The sequence below is a fragment of the Hypanus sabinus genome, chromosome 9 (assembly GCF_030144855.1).
Source record: "Hypanus sabinus isolate sHypSab1 chromosome 9, sHypSab1.hap1, whole genome shotgun sequence".
Lineage (NCBI taxonomy): Eukaryota > Metazoa > Chordata > Chondrichthyes > Myliobatiformes > Dasyatidae > Hypanus > Hypanus sabinus.
Genome location: NC_082714.1, coordinates 33,184,336 through 33,206,941, shown reverse-complemented (window position 1 = coordinate 33,206,941; position 22,606 = coordinate 33,184,336). Strand labels below are relative to the sequence as shown.

The 22,606-nt window shown below is 38.2% G+C and overlaps 1 protein-coding gene across 3 annotated transcripts in view; it reads left to right on the top strand.

The window, feature by feature from the left end:
* rbfox1 (RNA binding fox-1 homolog 1) overlaps nucleotides 1-22,606 on the top strand; it is a 457,674-nt gene that overhangs the window by 333,266 nt on the left and 101,802 nt on the right. For all 3 annotated transcript variants that reach the window (XM_059979445.1, XM_059979444.1, XM_059979446.1), the window contains exon 7: nucleotides 8,518-8,571. In XM_059979445.1, coding sequence (XP_059835428.1) covers nucleotides 8,518-8,571 — 54 coding nt within the window. The remainder of the gene's footprint in view (nucleotides 1-8,517; nucleotides 8,572-22,606) is intronic.

Sequence of the window (22,606 nt, the reverse complement as noted above, 5' to 3'; positions counted from 1 at the left end):
TGAGAAGAAGGAATGGAAGATGAGGGAAGATTTTCAGTTGGAAACTGAAGAACACTGCTGGCTCACAGGTTGTCTTCAGAAATGTGTTAAGATACTGTTGGCTCTTCTGTTCTGATCAGAGGCAGCAGGCATTATGTATCGTTGTTGTGATTAGCAATTAAGATCAGATTGGGGAACATTATGCAAGAGTAAAATGTTGATGAGTCTCACAGTTGTCAGTAGCAGGAGACTGCCACAAATCCAAAACTTAAGAAGTCTGTGAGCATGAAACCTGCAGTAGGGAGAATTCAAGTTAACTATATAACATCCAGCCATATATAGTTTTCTCATTAAAGATATCCCATCAATTCTCGGTGTTCTGCCTGTCCTTGATTGACCATATTATCTGAATGTTTTCTTTTATCTATCAGACTATTGGTAATCTTTCCTTCACTTGAGGATTGATCCCCTTTCCGATATCCTTCTGTTCAGAACAGACCAATACTAAATGCTTATTAAATACGTCCATCTCCTTTGATCATTCTGTATATCCCAATAATCCTTACTTCTTACGGTTTCTATATTTCCTGTTAACGAAGTACTTGGATGACTACAGTTGTGAAGGACTTTAATGTGCCTTTAATGGCTTTCTAATTTGTTTTGCTCGCTGTTTCTGTCTTTCTTAAATGGATCAGGTGAGCTGCATTTAGCCCCCTCTAGATTTCCTGTCTTCATGGACTTCTCTGGGATGGAAACAAGGGCTCACATGAGCCAACATCCCATCCACCCCACATCTAATGGTGGTCCAGTCATGTACAGCAAGGCCTTAGAAGTAGGTGGGCTTTAGCTGGTCTTTGGCTGGAGCCCACCCATTGAACATGCATCTTTAATTCTCCCACTGAACACTCATCCCTAGTTCTCTCAAGATACAAAATTAGTTAAACCATGCTTCTTTCAAGATGGTAAAACCTTTATAACATATTTTTTAAATGTTCAATTACTAGGCCAGTTAAGGACATTGATTTTCCTCCTCTGCTCTTCATGTACTGATCTCTTCCCTGCATCTGGCTTCCCTTCCACAAGGCGTTCTCATAATCTGCACCCTATGATCCACACATGCCATCAAATCAAATCAAAAGAAGGGCAGATCTTTCAGCATGTTAAGTGTGGAAAGATGCTGTTGTATGACACAACACCAAAACCCTTATGAGCCCTCAAAAGGATTTCACTGCAGAATGCCACGTAGCACACATTTCTGGGCAACTTTCTCTCATCTGTTTCAGATGTTCATTATCATTCATATTTTGCCTCATTTTCATGGTATCATCTTGGGAGGAGTGACTGGCAGAGTATGCAAATTATTATAGTTGCTGTCGGTATGTTGAAAAGTCTGATGTTTTTAAGAGCCATTGATTCACATTCAGTACACATCATCGTGTGTGATGGCACTGTAGATGGGTCCTGAGTAAAAACACAGAATGACTGTAAATGAGAGAACTAAAAATAAAAAACATGCTCTTCTGTGAGACTCTACGTCTATAATGAATTTATTTTATATGACTGATTTATATGATTTCCCTCAAATAATGTAATCTAAAATTTTTATTTGGACACACCCATCGTTTACAGGCATCACCAACTGATTGAAGTCAGTTCTAACATTTATTAACAATTCACATGTTGATATGTGAAAAAATGTGATTAACATTACTGTGGAGCATCAGCTTCATGAGAAAGTAGAGAACAGTTTTATTTTGATTATGCACATCAATCAAAAAGCTTCATTGTTTTTTTTTGTTGCCACATTTTTGAGCATGTAAAGCACAAGGATATTCCTTATCAGAAAAAGATTCCTCCAAATGAAAGGAATGCCACTTGAATTTATTTAGAATCCTTACTAGGAACTGACCATTTTCCTGCTGGTAGCTGGGCAACTTCCTTAGAGTAAACAACAGAGATTCAGTTCTGCAGGATTATTGTTTGCAAGAGTTTCCTTTGTGTAGGCTAGAATTGGCAACTTCATTTAAGCTCTGTCAGCTAATGGAAAGAGCCAGCTGTGGAATTTATTGCTCATTCGTCCGCTGTACATCATTGGAAGCTGGTACATCCCGCAGGAGGTTGGATTCTTGAATTTTAAGGAAGTAAGGACAGACAGCTGCCAAAGATCTCCTTGATGCCACACTTGCAATCATCTGCTTATTGGAGTATTAGTACTGAGCACAGTCTTGGCATAATGGAAGGAACCATAATGCAAAAATATTCATCAAATTCTTTTTAATTGTGCTGTGTATAACGATATGAATACCAAGAAGTTGCTGCTGAGAACCTAATAACATGCTGAATATTTCCAATCTTAGCTAAAGCAATGGAAACATCCCACATCTCATGTTGTTCTCTGATGTGGTAACAATGTGATGTTGGTGTGGTTGCACTGAAAACCTAATTATATTGGCAAGTTAATTTCAGATTAGAATCCTGTGTATTTTTTTGGCAATAGCATGTAACTTGAAGTTAAGTAGATTAATGAATCTTGGCCTTGGGAAGATCCTGAACCTACTTGCAAATGCAGAAATTGTGTTGTGTGATACCACTCACGAAAGGCAAAGTATAAATATGTCCTCTGGCAATGGCAGTGTTACTTGGAAAGTTTTCAGAAATATTGACTGGGCATTTTTGGCTGGAAGAGAGATTTCCTGTATTTTTCAATTCAAAAATAAATCAGATTGATATTCAGAATTCAACTGGGTGCCAAAATCCAAAGGGAAATTGTGACTGAGAAGAGTGAGCTTCAACCCTAACTGTTAAGTGCTTTCAGTAGGAGACTAAGGCCCAATTACCTCAAAAGTAATGTTATTTTTAGGACCGGTACTTTTATACATTTTTAAAAATCACTTGTACAAACAAAACACAACTTAAAAATAGTTTAATGTTTGAAGTCAAATTCTTCATCAATTTAGCCTTTGTGGCTAAGAAACTCCGGTAAATCTGGTAGCTGTTATCAACCAGATTTTGACTCAACAATTTACAAACCAGTTTACAAGTTTACTAGATGAAGGAAAAAAATGAAATTTATTTACCCATTGATACAATGCAAGATCGCTTCACTCTCTAGATGCAGGCAGTTCTGAGGTGTGAGCTGTTCAACCCTTTGAGCACTCCTCCATTATGTGATTTATTGGTTAATCAGAAAATCCTTTCCACCTTTTTTGATTACTTTAATAATAAAAATTCATAGGACCACAACTTAAACGAACTACATGAACTAAAAATAATCCAACTGTTCAACAGCCATTCTGCAAGGTTGTGTTTCATAACGTCTTACAAACTAGCTTTACTTTACTCATTTCCCCCCTCAAGTTGTAGCACTCCATGCACTCATGTCCTAACCCAGCATTACTATTAAATGTACTGGAAAGAGTAGGAAAATATTGTTAGGTAAATTGATCTCTAACTTGCGGAGGCTGAAACCCACTCTTTGATATTTTATAGCTCTTCGAATCATAAACCGTATTACTGAACATCAGACCACTTTTCCCAGCTTTCACTGCCTTCATCTTTGAGTGAAAAATACCAAGAAAAAAATTTCCTGGGAAACCAATTTTGAAGATGTAAAACATCTCAGACATCAATGGGCTTCTCAAGTAGGACTAATAACATTTAAGGTGTTCATGTATCCTGAATACTAAAGATTAAAGATTATAGATTAGCTTTATTTGTCATCACATACAGTACATCAAAACATTGAAACATACAGTAAAATGCATCGTTTTGCATCAATGACTGACACAGTCTACAGTAATGCTGGGGGCAGCCTGCAAGAATATTCACTTTTCCAGCACCAACATAGCATGCCCACAACTCACTTATCCTAAGCAGAACTGTACATCCTAGGAATGTGGGAGGAAACTGGAGCACCCAGAGGAAAGCCACATGATCACCAGGAGAACATTCAACTCCTTGCAGACATTGGTGGGAATTTAACTCCGCGATTGCTGGCGCTGTAAAGTGTGTTAATTGCTAGGCTAGTGTGCCACCCTTACATGGCAGAAATTCCTGAAAATGTCATTGCTAAAAACAAGTGCAAACACTTTATACCACAAAATCTGCCTCCCGCATCCTTCATGTATATACATCTTATAATCAGAGATCTTGAGATGAAAATCCAGATGATTGAAGCATTTGCAAGTTTTGGTAACGTTTCCTCCTACAGTAGATAAGAATGATGACCCACAACATCTATTCCATGGCCTTAATTTTAGCTGACTTTCTATGGGCTGCTTTATCAAATGTTCTTCAACTGTGTCTATTGACTCATCTGACTATTACCCAAGTTACTTCCTCAAGAAAATTAAGTCTACAGATGCTGGAAATACAAAACAATGCAAACAAAATGCTGGAGGAACTGAGCAGATTAGATAGTATCTATGGAAAAGAGCAAACTTTTGGACTACAGTAGTGCTGGGGGCAGCCAGCAAATATGTTCACTTTCCCAGCACCAACGTAGCAATGTTTTAGTCTGAGACCTTTGTTTAGGACTAAGAAGAAAGTGGGAAGATGCTAGAGCAAAAAGGTGGGGAAAGGGGAAAAGGCTGTCTGGAAGGCGATAGGTGAAACCAGGTGGGTGGGAAAGATCAAGGGCTGGAGAATATAAAATCTGATAGGAGAGGAGAGTGGACAATAGGAGAAAGAGGAGGAGGACGGGCCATAGAAAGAAGTAATAAACAAGTGAAAAGAAGAAAGATCAGAGTGGGGACTGGGCGGGGGCTGGGGGTGGGCACACGGGAAGGAGTTTGTTCACCAGAACGAGAAATCGATATTCATGCTATCAGGTTGGAGGCTACCTAGACAGAATATAATGTGTTGCTCCACCATCTTGGATCACGAGGAGGCCATGGAATGACATGTCAGAAAGGTAAAAAGGAAATGGGAATTGGAATTAAAATGTCGCCCACCAAGAAGTCCCACTTGTGGCAGATTGGTGTGCAGGTGCTAATTTGGTGCACGATCAAGTTTGGACAATATTTCTTCCTACAATGGATAAGAATGTTGAACTTGATGAAAGAATTCCTAGAATTCAGTTGTTATCTTAAACTGGTCTGCTGTGCCTTAAATTTAATTAAGTTTAATCAAGTTTGAGGAGCTGTGGCCCAACATCCATGCTCACTGACTCTCAGTCTTGGCTTTCCTGTGGTCTAAGTCTGGCTAGCTGCATTGTTTTGGTTGCTTTCTTTACAGGTCTACTCAAATGAAGACAATGACTTAAAATAATGAATTGCTCCTCTTTACAGGAAAGGGCAGAATTTGCTATTTGAACGAGGGATACATGTTCAGCCACTGAGTTGGGTTGTTTGCAGCTTGACCCTCAATAATTTCTTGATAAAGGAGCAGTTTTGACAGCTGCTCTTTTAATGCTGGATAGATAACAGGCCAGATGGTCTTCAAGCCAGGCCACTCCTTATGCTTGCCACCTGCACTATTTCTCAGCTGACCTACTTTCTGTGGCCCCTGTTTGCATTTCCACGCTGCACTGCTACGGCTGCTCAGCGAAGCAGACTGATCTGTGTGGCAAGTAAGTCTCAGCTGGTAGATTCTCATGTCCTGCTCCTGAACTCTTCAAATGACCTTCTGACAGCCCATTGCTGACAAAGATATTGAACGGTCAAATAAGCTCCTCGGGCTTCCAGCCGGGTACAAGTATAGATTTTAACAGATGTTTCGATGACAAGCTCTGTCATCTTAATCTGGGATAATACCTGGGCACGTCTAGTCCAATGATATTTATACCCCCATCATCCGTTTCTCCTGATTGATGAGTCCTCATCCAATCAGGTTTCTGTTGTCCCATCTTGTTTACAGTCAAATTCCAGTTCTTACTTAGAGTGAGACATTCAAATTTGTTAAAATTCTTTTCCTTTACTTTTATTTCAATGGTTTCCTTCACCAAGTGGTCCCAAAAGCTATTGGCATGGGGAAAACATTCAAATTCCTTACGGACAATGATGGGGACTTTACCCTGGTTGCTGGTACTGTAAAGGATTGTGCTAAGCACTACTCTACAGTGTCACCCACAGTATGGAATGGGCCAAACGCAGGCAAATGGGACTCCCCTAGATAGGCATCTTGGTCAGCATGGATGTGTTATGCCAAACGACTATGCTATGTTACTCTAAGCTGGAGTGAACACTCATCTCAGTATGAATGAGTTCCTCACCTCAGCAGATCCGTAAGTAGGCCGCATTGACATTTAGTTTATCCCTGGCTTCTACCATGCAATGCATAGGTGCAGAAATCATTGAAGAGCTGTGTAGAGCACCTCTATTAAACCCTCAGTACAAGCTGTTCAGGGTCACAGGCAGCTATGGAGACCAAACCTTTATGTACAAACTTGTATATTTCAGGGAGAAATTGATAGATTCTTGATTGGTCAGGACATAAAGGAATATGAAGAGAAGGCAGGAGATTGAGGCTGAGAGGAAAATTGGATCAGCCACAGTAAATAACCTGATTCTGCTCCTATATCTTCTGTTGTTATGGTTATTATGGTTCTTACTGAATTTGGCTGTATGGTATATTGCTGTTCAACGTGCCAGTCTATGGCATTGTGGCATCTAGAGACTCGCAGAGAACCACCATCATCATACTTGATTATCCCACGTAATTATGCGCTAGCACAAATCTCATAGACAAGACAAAGCAAAGTTTAATTGCAGTTATTTTCATGATAAATGAAGTCTTCCTGTATCAGCGCTGGAAAGTTCGATGATCCAGCTATCAGAGGGAGTGGGAAGACGATGAAAAATGAGGCAACCTTTCAGCTGTGAACATTGATCTGAGTCTCAGAGGATTTTTCTTGGACAAATTGAGAGACCATTAGTGTAACTTAAAATCTGAGAGAGATCTGTCAGGACTTTGATGGCAATGGTAGCAGCATATGAAATGCATTCAAATAGCTTATACCAGAATCTCTGCTGGGGAAACTAATCAATGATGCTTTCAAACGGCAACAGCTTTAATCAGATTCATGGGGCAAAGCAGAGAATGGGGCTTAAGAAAACCGTTTCTGACTTTCTCTGTGAGAAGGTTCATTATTTATATTGCGACAGAGATGCAGAAAATAAAAAGCCCACAACTACAGGAACAGTGAAGCTGTATTAAAAGGTTGGAAAATATATCAGGCTGAAAAGATGGACCTCTGAATACTCTCATTAATGTGCACGTCATCTCCGGTGCAGCTTAAAATAAACAAAAATTTAAATGTTCCACTATACTTGTTATAAGCATAATAATGGTTACACATGCTGTTTACACTATGGAAAAGTCTTTATTATGTCACTGAAACCATTAACTTTCTCCTGTCTGCTTGTTCACATTCCATATAGAAAAATATTTTAAATTTCCAGATAGCAAATCTGAAGAGGTGCACTAAACTGAGACATCCTGAGAAGATTGCTAGTGAATGCAGGATTAATGTTCCAAGCCAAAAGAACAAATTTGCCTCTTGCAGTTGCTGTTCTGAAAGCCTCATAATTTGGTGTAGCAGAGAGAAGGGTTACTATATCATGTGTTTGACAAACCTCTACCCTATTCCTAGCAGTTAATTTTCATTGCTAGGAGAGATGTTTGGCAGTAACTCACATGTGCATCCTTCACAGGGTGCTTAGTCTTATAGAGACATGACTCAACTTTTAGTGGCTGTTATCTACAATGCCATGCAGCCCCTTGATGATCCAGAAAATGAGGCATTGCCTTTACAACATCATTGGGCCATTCTTTCACAGAAAGCGACCTAAGGATGATGTATTTAATCACACATCCCTTCTCACCCAAGGTAGCTGGCTACTTTACATAAATTGTGCTCAGTACATGGCCTCACTATTACCTTGATAGCAAATCCAAGTACACTATTTAAATAGTTCCATAAAGTGTACTCAGTGGCCACTTCATTAAGTCAACCTGTACACCTGCTCGTTAATGTAAACATCTAATCGGCTAATCATGTGGCAGCAACTCAATGCACAAACACTTGCAGACACAGAGAAGAGGTTCATTTGTTGTTAGGACCAAACATCAGAGTGGGGAAGAAATGAGATCTTAGTGACGTTGACTTTGGAATGATTGTTGGTGCTAGACAAGGGGTGGTTTGAGTATTTCATAAACTATTGATCGCCTGCAATTTTCATGCACAACAGTTTCTAAAGTTTACAGAGAATGGTGCAAAAACCTAAAAAGATCCAGTGAACAACATTTTTGTTGGCAAAAATGCCTTGTTAATGAGAAAGGCTGAAGGAGATGGCCAGCCAAGTTCAAGTTGCAACTCAAATAACTGCATTAAACCTGTGGTGTGTGTGAGCATCTGACTATGCAACACGTTGAACCTTGAAATGCGTTGGTTACAAAAGCAGAAGGTCACTAACATGCACTCAGTGGCCACTTTAATAAAGTGTATAATGAATAAATCAATCTACTTTCAAAAAGGATGTTATCTTCTGATAATAGAACCCCATGTGACATGGTGATATTTTCTTAATTCTCTTTTAGGGTGGAAATTAAACCCAGTTGTGGGTGCAGTGTACAGCCCTGAATTCTATGCAGGTAAGATAACCCAAATACATTCTTGATCCAAAGTTTTGGTTCATTATCTTGTACAACCTACCAGTGTCACAGTTTATCACTTATGCTGGTGGTGCCAATTCAAATTTATTCCAGCAGATAAAGGCAGTAACAATTTCACAGGTGAGTTGTATATATTTCTTCCTAAAGTACAAATTCATTGCTCCCTGCTACTTATATAAGGAGATGTGTGCTAACTTAATAAGACAAAAACTGGTATCTAAAGTGATTCCAGAGCTTTAATTGGTTCTCCTGCTAGTAGGAGCACCTAGAAAAACTACAATTTTTTATAACTATCATTTGCTAATGGACATTGATGTAGACATCAAGAATATCCACTTGCTGCTTAACGAAAGGGCAGTATTGGTACAGAGATGCTCTTTTTTTTTAGATGTCTGTATAAACTGCTTTACATCTTGTAAGTCTTGTTGGTCAGCTTATAATGTCAGCATATCATTTATAATTTTATACGTCAATCTTCAATGCAGTCAGTGACCTATTTTCCCTGTTGCTAATACACTGCAATGTTTGAAGTTTTAACAAGGACTTAACTGTTGTTTCAATTCTGCTAATATTGTGGCAGAATGAAGAAAGTAATTATGTAGTTGCTTATTTTTCAGGTGCGTATTCTTTTACATTGGAATTAATTTCACTTGCATAAGTTAATGATGTTCTTGTATCACTAACATGATATGAAATGTTTGACAACTTGAATTTCAGATGGACAAGTACTATTATCATTGTGGAATCAGACTTTCATAAATTTTAGATTATATCTTTAAGTCTCATTGTTTATTTATAACCTATAATAGAATGTTAAATGCCATCTTTGTGTTGTATTTATATTTGCTGTTCATTGAGATTTACTTTCTTTCTACTATAGCAATAGGAAACTTTGTTTTTCCTTACTTTGGTATTTCTAATACCGGTACTTAGTACTGAAGTCTACAAGTGACAATTTGCAGAGTTGCAATCCCAGCCTTTATTATCAAAAAGTGGCAGTTTTGGAGTAGATACCTGTTTTGCACCTAGTCTGATTTTGCTGACATTGAAACCCAATAACTGGGGCAGAGTTTTGGTTATTTCTGATCACTTAGATCTGTGCTGCATCTGCTACATATGACTTTAATATTGTTTGTCTGAAGGTTGGATAAGGAATTTGATTGTAGATTCATAAGCATTTGCATGTTTTGCAGTTAGTTCTATTTGGCAATAACCCAGTTCCTGAAGTTGCAAGAAATGTTTTTTTTGCAAGTTATATCTGCATACTTTCGAGCCATTGCTGGATGTAATGGAAAACAAATAGATTTCACATGAGAGATTGACAGTGATATCAATTGTAATGTGTTTGGCCTCCTTGAATTGTTTTATTGGTGGTTTCCAACTTGGACTTCAATATTTAAACCCAATGTTAAATTGACCTGTGCAGCAGTAAAGCTAGTTGTAGATAGAGTAGTGCCTATAACTGGATATATTTGCACTGCTATATGAGTTTGGCTAGTGGTCACGACTTGTAAGGCAGATTTTATACCACCGTATAAATGGAAACCTTGCCACCATACTGTAATGCTTATTTAGCTTAGAGTCAACCCCACTGCGTAAATTAATACAGGTATAATGGGTCTAAACATGCTGATTGTTCCAAACTGATTTAAAATTAGAGACTTGGAAACGATCTGAGAAGACCAATTTCAGTATTATCAGGAACAATCGAGAATCTCAGAAGCTGGTACAGGGTCCTTGAGAATTTTATTGGCACTCTGCCAATTCACTGAAACTACACATGGCCATTCTTTATAGAGGTGAATAGCATTGTCTTTCACTTACCCTAGTGCAAACACTATCATAATATATGGCTAAAGACAATTTTCTAAACACAAAGCAAATACAGAAATTGAAGGTGCAAAGGGACTTGGGAGTCCTAGTGCTGGAATATCTGAAGGTTAATTTCAGATTGAGCCAATAGTAAGGAAGGCAAATGCAATGTTAGCATTCATTTCCAGAGGATTGGAATATAAGTAGGACTCAAATACTGAGGCTTTGGCCAGGCCATGTTTGGGGCATTGTGATAATATTTGAGTGCCATAACTAAGAAAGGATGTGGTAACATTGGAGAAGGTCAAGAAGACGTTTTCGAGAATGATCTCAGTAATGGAAGGATAACATCTGAGGAGTGGTTGAAGGCTCCGGGCATGTACTCACCGGAGATTAGAAGACTGAGGGGGCATCTCATTGAAACCACCTACTGAATATTAAAATGCATTGTTAGAGTGGATGTGGAGAGGAAGTTTCCAATGATTAGGAGAGTCTAGGGCCAGAGGGCACAGCCTCAGAATTGAAGGATATCCCTTTAGAACAGAATAAGGAATAATTTATTTAGCCAGAGCAGGGTGAATCTTTTGAATTCATTGCCACAAATGGTTGTGCTGCGTAGGCCAAGTCATTGTGTATATTTAAAGTGGATGTTGATAAGTTCATGATTAGTAAGAATGTTAAAGGTTACAGGGAGAAGGCAGGAGAATGGGGTTGAGAGGGAAAATAAATAAGCCATGATTGAATGGTGGAGCAGACTCAGTGGGCCGTATGGCCTAATTCTGCTCCTATATCTTTCGGTCTTCAAGATCTTTCTTTGTATTATGTTTCAATAATTTAATAAATGAACAGTGATCTCACAACAATTGACTGGAGATACACTTTATCTCTAACAAAAAACTCACCTAATTTCTCTCTGATCGAAAGTGTACCCAAAATAACTACCCTAAAGGTGCAGAAATTGCTGGAGCTGCTGATGGGATAATAAGGTTGTGGAGTGAAGATTAAGTAATTATGGCAAGGATTTGCTTTTCCCTACCCTTCAAAGCTTTGCTTTTTGGAGTAAACAGAGAGAAATCTGAAATGAATTTAGAGGGTCCTAGAGCAATACAACATTGAAACAGGCCATTCAGCCTTGATCCATGATGGCCCCGTTGTCCACCTAGTTAGTTCTAATTTCCTATGCTCATTTTGTAGTCCTCCAGGCCCTTCCCCTCTATGTATGTACCTATCCAAGTGCTTAGAAACATAGAGAACCTACAGCACAATACAGGTCCTTTGGCCCACAATGCTGTGTCAAACATGTACTTACTTTAGAAATTACCTTGGGTTACACATAGCCCTCTATGTTTCTAAGCTCCATGTACCTGTACAGGAGTCTCTTAAAAGACCCTATTGTGTCCGCAATAGGTCTTGCTCCATTATCTTCTGGGTCTTTGTTTTGGCTGTCCAAGTGCTTGCTCACATGCTTCTTAAATATTGTGTTGTAGCATCTTTATTAACAGGCAATGCATTACAGGGTAGAAAATTTCTTTCTTAAGACACTTCTAACCTCTTATCCCTTACCCTAACCCTGTGCCCTTCCACTTCGACACCTTTAAAAGAGAGAACCCCATATACCCCATCTATGCCCCTGAACATTTTTTATGCTTCTTTAATTATACTATTGTACCAGCATCAGACACTTTCTCTGGGAGTTCATTTCATATTCTTATGACCCTCTTGGGTGAAAACAGCTGCTATTCAGGTCCCTTTTAAATCTTTCCCCATCCAGCCTAAGTTTATGCCCCATAGTTTTGGACTCCCCTGCCCTGAGGAAAATACTGTTAACATTCACCTTATCAAAGCTTCTTATAATTTTAAACACTCCTACAAGGTTACCCCTTATTCTCCTATGTTTTAAGGAATAAAGACCTAACCTGGTCCACCTCTCCCTACTTCTTAAGCTGTTCCATCCTGGCAACACCCTCATAAATCTTTTCTACACACTTTTCAGGTTAACCACATCTTTTCTATAATAGGATAACCAAGACTGTATGTGCTAAACGCCCTTTTCACCACTATGTCTACCTGAGATACAGCTTTTAATGAATTTTGGTCTTGCTCTCCTGGGTTCCTCTGTTCCATTAGACTCCCTGGTACCCCTCCTTTCATACTCCTACACTAGTTTTACTTTCCAATATGCATCTCCACAGAGTATCAGCATTGCAATCTATTTGCTACTCCTTGGCTAAGATCCCCCATAATTTACAAGAACCTTCTTCACTGACAACAGTTCCAAAATTTACTAATCAAACTTTGTGCATTCACATACAAATCATTTATATAAATACTGAATAACATACATCCCAACACCAATCCTGTGGCACACCACAAGTCACTAGTCTCCATTCTGAGAAACAACCATCAAACACCAGCCTCTGCTTCCTAGCTCTGAGCCAAAGTACCTAATCTTCCAGACCAGCCTGTCATGCAAGACAGTGTTGAATGACTTCCTTATCTATCCTTAAGTATGCCCTTATCTATCTGTTTGGCTAACTCTTCAAAAAACACTAAATGATTCACCAAACATGACTTCCCTCACACAAATCCATTGAATGGGAGGCAACACCAAAAACAAATTACCCAAAATCTCGTCAACATTATGTATGAGTATTCTCAAATTAGCCATTGAAAGTTATATCTGAAATAAACAATATAATGAGTGATGAGAAAAATTAAGTCAAAATGGAAACAGAAGGGTAGTGAAAGAAAGAGTGCATTTAGAAAGGAGCAAACAATAATAATTAGCACAAGTAAGAAAAATAGAATTATAAAACTTCAAGGGATAATCTAGACAGGCAAAATTAATATGCAAGTTTCATTTCCTTTCAAGATCACAAATCACGTAATTAATAGGGTCCATACAAGATAAATTATCCATTCATAAATTATTGTGCAAGAAATTATTTTGTATTAATGAGACAAATTTAGCAATTTCATTGAAAGCAATAGGGAGTTTCAGGTTAAAGCTGCAAACTATTACTGGAAGCAGGTCCGCAGGCTCACGCCCCTTCAGCTGCAGTGTTCATCACCATTTCCAATTTTTCTGATAGTGAACTTGCATTCAGCAAAACCTATACAGCATTTGCAAAGCAGCAAGTAGTATTTGCACTATAGTAATCCCAGACAATAATCATTTCTGATAAAAGAGAATCTAACAATAAATTCTCCTCTTGATTCCTTCACTAATCAACATCTTCTGAGCCAATTGTTCACTGAGCCAGCCACATAAATATTGTGGCCATGAGATGGTGGGAGATTGAATACTCAGTGGTAAGTGACTTTCTCTCCACTTAGTATGATGTAGACAGAGCACTTGCCAATTGCCAACAATACTTGAGTGATTTCACACTATCCAATTTGAAACAGCCTTCTTGATTAATACCCCATTCAATGTGTCGATACCTGTGGTGTATTATTTCAGTATGCATCTGATCTGGAATGCGCTGTGACAAGTTTCCATATTTTTCCCTACACTCTCTTCCAAGCCATTGGTCTTCACCACCTAAAGGACAAGGGCAGCAGATGCTTGGAAGTATCACCTCCAAGTTGCAATGCCCTCAGTTTGCTAAGGATTGTCATTCCTCTGTCATTATTGGGAGAAAATCCTAGAATATTGCTCATTACAAAATGGCAGAGTACAAGCATTATATTATTACCCAACTAACTTTCCCCTCTCTCCTGGACTTGCCCATTAACTGCCAGCTTATCTACACCATCCCTTTTTATTCGGGCTTCTGCCCTCTTCCTTTCCAGTTTTGATAAATGGTCTCTTTGAAACATCGACTATTAATTTCCATCCATTACTGCTACTTGACTTTCTCAGTTCCTCCAGCGTTTTGTGTGTGCTGATCCAAGATTTCCAGCATCTGCAGAATCTCTTGTGTCTCATGTTATTGCTACTGCCTGAGGTGCAGCAATACATCCTCCGCAGCAATCTGTATATATTGGCATGGCCAGTGATACACACATCTCATGAATTAAAATTGAACTTACAGAGTAGAGACTCTTCCAGCTTGTACTCCTTCCCCTCCTCCAACCTTTTTATCCTGGCTTCTTCCCCCTTCCTTTCCAGTCCTGATGAAGGGTCACTGCCCAACTGTTTATTCATTTCCATAGATGCTGCCTGACCTGCTGAGCTCCTCCAGCATTTTGTGTCATGTTGCCCTTGATTTCCAGCATCTGCAGGATCATTTGTTTATTTTTTTCTCCATATTTGTTAGACTAACAGTGAAATGATACAAGCAATGACAGACATTGTGAATGTGCTATTATGTTTTGAGCCAAATTATTTTTCCTTTTTCTCTTACCATTGCCTCATTCCCATGGACGCTGCTTTTGTCGATTATCAATTAATCAACATGTTACATACTTTAAGTAATTTCCTAACCCCATGTTATGAATATTTAGTACCTACAGTACTATTGCTTGCTGATCTTTCTATATCCTTACTGTCACAGAGTATCTCATCAAATTCATTTTTGCCAACAAAATGTTTAAATTATTCCTAAACGTGTTCAGATCTTCTCCTTCCCAATAACTTTAACTCTGTTTTGCTCATAGCAATTATTAAAATTCTGCTAAAGAAAATAATTTGATCTACATGGTTCACTGAAAATCAAACTGCTTTTTCATTTTCGATTTATGAGATTGTTGGTTTTTGGGGTACTTAAGGTAGCCGACTATAAGAATAAAATAATTATACTTAGTCCCTGATTTTTTTTTTGAAATTACTCAGTACTACTTAAATATAAAAACAAACAGTTGTTTTTCTTTGTTTTCCTGTTAGCTGTTTGCATCGGTGCACATTTTTCTTTTATAGTGAGTATATTAATTTTTTTCTCTCGTCAGTGTTCTTGCTCAGTAATTTGATAACTACCTACATTGATGATAAAACTGATGTTCATCAAGCTCTAAGTAGTTGCTATCTAATTGGCAACAGCGTGTGACACATTCAAGAACTGTTGTAAATAATTTCACCGTGTTATGACTGTGTTTGTGGAAGTTAAATGCTGAGATTTAAATGCTGGTAGTCAAAATGGATAGAGGAGTGAATTAATCCTGAACAAAACATTGTACATGTAAGTTGAAGCCAAGAATAATATTACAAGTGTGCAAGAAAATACAAACGTTTCTAGAACAACATTGCTAGTTCAGCCTGTGTTTTTCATCTTTCACAATCATGATTTTAAATTGTTAGAGCTCTGTAAAGTTGGATAGTCTGACTTGCTTCATTTTTGCAGTTTCTTTTCTGAAGTTGTGCCACTGAGGCTGCTTTCTTGCACTAAGACCAAGTGACATGGCAGAACCGATGAGTTTCAACATTGTATCACAATACAGTGAGCCCTCCCATAAATAATTTAAGATGTCTGCGCTCACGTTCATACACCTCACAGCAAGAGCTGACGGGGAGTCGGGAACAAAAATTCTACTTAGATATTCTCCAGCCTGCCTGTTAGTAGTAAAGTCCCCACGTTGGCACTGTTATTGAGATCAGTTTACTCAGCACAGATCAGAAATGATATTTGAGAGTGTTCTTATCATCATGTTCAAAGTTAAAAGGGTTAAGTTCTCTTGTGGAACGCATAGCGTACTTTGCATGCTCCATATCCTGGGAGTATTCATGATGTCTCTCGCTGTTCATCGTACTGCTGATGACCAGTATTATTTAGTGCAACACAGAACAGGGTTACCTACTGGGTCAGTGAAGAATCATTTAAATGTAATCCTAAATTAGCATTCATTATTAGTTACCTGTGTAAAAAAAATCTGCATAAATATAAAGTAGTAGTATGTTCTTATGATTTGCAAAAGAGCTTTTCAACTCAACTGTTTAAACAATGAAAAGTTTACCAGCTTACAAAAGGAAAAAATGATACATCTGAGAAGAAACTGTTGATTTAAGACATCTTTAATCTTCATAAATAAGTTAAAAAAAAAACAGAAGGTTATACAAAGCTGTCAGGGTGGCACTGATGAATGGTGATTTCAACAGTTCTCAATTGCCGGTGAAGACACACGCTGCAAGGCTTAACCACATTGTTCATCATATCTGCCAGCTCATTTTTGTGATTAAATATTCAGTCATAGCAGGCTGTATAGCTGTAAAGCTTAACAAGAATCCTGTGATGCACTACTTGAATATACATAACTCACTTTCTAGGATACTGAACTTCCCATGTGACAGAGCAGAGAGCAGAGAAGGGAGAGAGAAAATTGGAAGTGGGTGAAATGATTCATTGGCACATCATTAGTAGAAGAATGGAGTAATGTAATACATAAGGTGTAGCATGCATTGGTAACCTCAGTGACTATTAACTCAGGCAAAAAAAAAGACAAAATTAGCAAAGAAACTTATTAAATAAGATTAAAATTGCAGTTCCTGGCAATAGTGATAATTCTGAATATATTTTCATCAGTTTACCTTTAATACAGTATCTGAATTTCCAAATTAAAATCAATGATAAAAAATGGATTATTCTTATATAGCTAAAAAGGTTTATTCTATTATTTCAAGAATAATGACAATTTTTCTTGAAGTTGTCAGTACAAAAGGATGTGTTCTTTTTGATAAAATGCCACAGAAAAACAATAATTTTTTTTTATTATTTCTTCCATAACATTTTTGAAACTCCAACATAATGCTTTGTGTGACTGAGCATACGGATTAATCCCACAAATTTCTCAATCAGCGCGGTTCAGTGGAGCATGAACCCATTCCCATGAGGGAAATTATTGGAAAGATTGTCCTTCAGTATCAAATCAGACTGGGTTTGTGAAATGACGAGTACATGAGGCAATCTTTTGAGTTTGGAAATTGATATCCTGTTTGGATTAAAGTGAAAATTGAAAGTCAGGATCTCTCAATGACTAGTCATTGCAGGCAGACATGCCACAGACAAGTATTATTTATTGTCCAATGCAAGTTGCTGCCCAAGCTAACATCTGTATTGTAATCAGCATTGAAATACTCTCCCAGAGTGTAACGTAAAGAAATTAGATTCAAGTGAACTACTGCGTTAACAGATTTTGTTTCTGAGGTTATTGTGCTATCTCAGCAGTCACATTGCTGAAGAAATGGACGACAAATTATTTATCGGATGGTAACATTCCAAGAAAATGTTAAGATATTTAGATTGGATCATGTTGTGATAATGCCTCTGTCTGGAATTCCCGGATGCAGGAGACTTGTCTTGCAGGCTCTCCATATCCACAAGTCCAGTGACTGAAATCCAAGACTTTCATCAGCATTAATGGTTGAACACTGCTGGTTAGAAACGGAAGCTTCAGCCACAGTTAACACAGTCTGTTTTCAGTTTATTATCTCGGCTTTGCAAAGCAAAGTACTGATTTCAGGCATTTTGTATATTAAAATGAGGAGGTAAACTCACATCTGTTCTTTCTTTCCAATATTTTATGTAGCTACACAGAAAGTTCAAAAATCTAGTTACATAATCTTTTGGGGGGAGTTTTACTAGAATACTAGTTGTTGCTACAAGGTCAGAATATACAAGGGTAATATGTGGTCAAATAGACATATTTAGAATCCACGTTGATGCTGTGTCGAGCAACTATTCTATGATGTAGTTGTTGTGACTGATAGAAGTCACCAGAGAGACATTGAAGCTGATGTATAGGAGTATTCATTCAACAGAACAAACAGCCTTTCTTCTGGAGAAACGCTTGGTAGAGGCTCGCAAAGCTAAAGGTATATTACATTTTTATACCTTTAAGGTCGAAGGTAACAATAGCTGATACAATCTCAATAGTTACAATCACAACATTTCCTTCAATATTTTGGATTAGCAATGTTTCCCTTCAATTAGATATTTATAGTGACAGATACCTATGAATGTTCAAATACTTTTGTCACAAAGTAATTCATACAAGTATAGTCTAAAAGCTTCTGGGTGCAGAAATCCCAGACAACCAAAATTAATGTTAAACACAAGAAATTTTGCAGATGCTGGATATCCAAAGCAACACACACAAAATGCTGGAAGAACTCAGCAAGTCAGGCAGCATTTAAGGACATGGATAAACAGTTGACGTTTCAGGCCGCGACCCTTCTTCAGGACTGGAAAGGAAACATTGACTGTTTATTCATTTCCATAAATGCTGCCTAACCCACTGAATTTCTCAAGCATTTTGTGTGTGTTGCTCAAAATTAATGTTGTCAGGGCTGTCTCTGAGTATACAAATAAGGTAAGTATTCAAAAACTATTGATTGTCTATACCTGTGACCATGTTTAGTATGCTAAATCTCAACATCCGTCAGGTGTGCCAACTTAAATTCAGTCACAATGGTGCAAATAATTTAGCCCATGTTGTCTGGTTTGATGCAAGCCAATTAACACAATACCATTGATTTAACATTTGGCTCTGGTATATGTAATCTCTTAGTCTGTGCCTTTAACTTCAATTTACTACTTGCATATTACAAAAAAACTGAAGGGAAATTTGAAACTTCCTGAACTTTTTTACATTTACAATAAGAACTGAAGCCTGGTTCTTGTTTGAGTCAATATCTGCTCTGGTCACATAACTCCAGAAAACTCCCTAACAGTAATCAGCCATCAATTGGGTATGGAGCTTAAATTCAGTGTATTTAGCATATTGTATCCTCCCAGAAAATTCCTATTTCATACTTTAACATTTTCCTTTTGCAATTCAAAAAATAACTGCATTCCATATACAAAAGTTTGTGGTAACATACCAGCATGATTTTCTAAAATAGGACAACAGCAAACCTATTTTCCTGTATGTTATTGAAAAGCAATTGTTACAGTGTTGTTTATAATGAGAATAGCCACCAGTGAAATGCAGTAATGGACCAAATGATTAGGTTGGGTTTGATCAGGGCTTATTCTACTCCTGAATAATTATAAACAGGTATAAAGCTTATCTGGAATAACATGCTATTTGGATCATAATGATAAGCATTTTCAAGTGCAAGCTTGATATCTTTAAGAAAGACTGAAGTCATTGCAGCAGAAAAATACACTTGAAATGTAAGGGTATGGGGAAAATTAAGCAGATAGTGTTAGAGTTCAGCTTCCCTGGTTTAGTTAAAGGCTCAAAGGTAATTCTGTGTTACCTTTTCACAAAACTGAAGAGAAAGAAAGCTTTGGAGAGTCCAGCCAAAATGAAGTGTAATCAAACCCATTTGTAGTAATGGCAAAGAAACATTTCGGTGTTTGTTGCTGGGACATTAGTGAGCAGATCCATCATTGGCCACAAGACGGATAACTGTCATGACCCCAGATAAGGTCTTCTGCTGCAATCCAACTCCCAGTATTTCAGCCTGGTGAAGGCAGTATAGATGTGGCATCAATTTTTAAAAAATTCAATTTTATTAGAAAGCCTTAAAACATAAAGCCCTTTTTACATGGTTTGTAACAAATTTTCAACAGTGTTTTCAGCTATAATTATAAATGAAGAATACCTCAGGTGATGTCAAACTAATGTTTCACGTGGAATTTGATTCCATCTTCAATAGCTATAAAATAATTACATATTCCTTACCTAGTTTTTAATATTTCAGCTTGCATCTCAATCTTAGGTGCATGTCACAGTATTCTCCCTACAATGCCAAAAGGATATTAAAACCTTTTTTTGGTATTTTCCTTCCTGTGAGTATTCTTCAATGTGATTAGTTCCTTAATTTGCTCAATGACATCACTGATGGTCAACATCAGAGATCACCTCCAGCTGAATGTAGAATGAAATAAGTATTAAAAGGTAAAATCCACAAACCAGAGTTAAGTTATTCATTTATATGTAGCTATTTTTCAAATTTAATGATGTCTCTGCATCTGTGCATGATTCTATCTGACTGATGTGTGGCAGTACAATGAAGCTTGCAAGTTGTTGTCCTTTGAGGCAGGCACGTGGATTCAGGATAATGATCATGATAATGATTCAGGTTTCAGAAGAAGCACTAAAACTAATAATAAGCACAAACAAAGCAGAAGTTACTGAAGTAAGCTCTTTTAGAAAAGAGCTAAATAATTTCTTCAACATGACAACTAGCAAGTCCAGATAATAATTTCTGAATACACCTCCTCAATCCTGTTATTATCTGACACTGAACATTTTCAGTGGTTAGTTTCCAGTGGTCCATTGCAACTCTTCTGCTGCATGAGCCAACTTAGATTCCAATGTTGAGCGTCCTCTTTTTCTATCTTTTTTTGCAATTTATTTTTTTTATTGAAGTTCATCAAACAAACATTTCCATAAGATGTATTTCAGATATTGTACATATACATCACAAATCTCCACAAAGTATTTATCTGGGGTATACACTTATAGAAAAGAGTGGAAAGAAAAAAACAAGCAAACGGAAATAACTATGTACAAGTAGGGAGTGATTTTTTTTACAACAGATTCATTGATTTGTGAGAATAAAATGAGGCCTATGAGGCATTATGTAGTTAAACCATTTTTCCCAGTATGAATTAAATTGTTCTAGCTTATGATTAACAGATGCTGTCATCTTCTCCATTTTGTAAATGTCCATTGTAATTTCCATCCATGTATTTAAAGTTGGGCTCTCCTGTGATAACTATTTCCTAGTAAGAGTCTTTTTCATCCAAAAAAAATCACTCATTGCACCAGGAAACCCAAAAGTCCACCAGAGCCAACTTTCAGCCTGTATTGCGGGAAGGTGTAACACACACAAATACTGGAGAAACACAGCTGGTCAGGAAGCAACTGTGGAAATGAGTTCTGACGAAGGGTCATCCCGAAATGTCGACAGTGCTTCTCCTTATAGATGCTGCCTGGCCTGCAGTGTTACACCAACATTTTGTGTGTGTTGTGGAAATTAATTTTCATTTCCATAATTTAGACTTTTCGGGCTGAGACCCTTCATTCAGAATGGAAAAGAAAGGGGAGGATGCCGGAATAAGAGGGCAGGAGGGGGAGAGGAAGGAAGACAAGCTTGAAGGTAATAGGAGAGGAGGAGATGGATAAAGCAAGAAACTGGGAGGTTATTAATTGTAAAGACAAAGGATTGGAGAAGAATGAATCTAATCGGAGGGGAGAGTGAATCATAGGAGAAAGAGATGGAGAAGGGCATGAGGGGTTGAGGAGGGAAGAATGAAAGGCAGGTGACGAGAACAGGTGAGAGGAGAATGTGGGGAATTGAAGAGAAGGGAAGGGGGAGGGGAGAAATTACCAGGAGTTGGAGAAATCGATGTTCTTGCCATCAGGTCAGAGGCTGCCTAAATAGAATATGAGGTGTTGCTTCTCTAACCTGAGAGTGGCCTCACCATGGCATAACCAAAGGCCGTGGGCCAACATATTGGAATTGGATTGGGGATAGGAATCAAAAAGGTTGGCCACCAGAAAATTTCACATATTGCAGATGGAGTGGAGGTGCTCAACAAAGTAGTCCCAAATCTACGTCGGGTCTCACCAGTGTAGAGGAGGCCACACTGGAAGCACCAGATACAGTAGACAGATTGCCACATGAAGTGTTTCCTTACCTGGAAGGACTTGTTGGGGCACTGGATGGAAGTGAATGGGCAGGTGTAGCACTCTTGCCATTTGTAGGGATAAGTGCCAGGACAGAAATTAGTGCAGAGGGATGAATGGGCAGGGCAGTCATGGGGGGAGGAATCCCTGTGGAAAACAGAGAGTGGGGAGAGGTAAAGATGTGTCTGGTGTTAGAGTCATTGAAGATGGCGAAGTTGAGAATGATATGCTGGATGTGGAGACTCATGGGTGGTAAGTGAGGACAAGAAGAACTCTATCCGTTAGGATGACAGGAAGATGGGGTGAGTCTGGATGTCTGGGAAATAAAGGAGGTGCAGGTATGGACAACATCAATGGTGGAGGCAGGGAAAGACTGTTCTTTGAAGAAAGAGGACAACTCTGAAGAAAGAAAGGAAAAAAAGGCCTCATCCTGGGAACAGTTGAGAGGGAGATGAAGGAACTGAGAAAAAGGAATTGCATTTTTACAGTAAACAGTATGGGAAGAGATATAGTCAAGATGGCCATGGGAATCGATGGGTTGATAAAATGTATCGGTAGACAGCTTGTCTCCAGTGATGAAGATAGAGAGTTCCTGAACGGAGAAAGTGATGTCAGAAATGGACCAAATGAACTTAAGGGCAGATAAAGATGATGAAAATGACAAACTCAGCTTGGGCGCATGAAA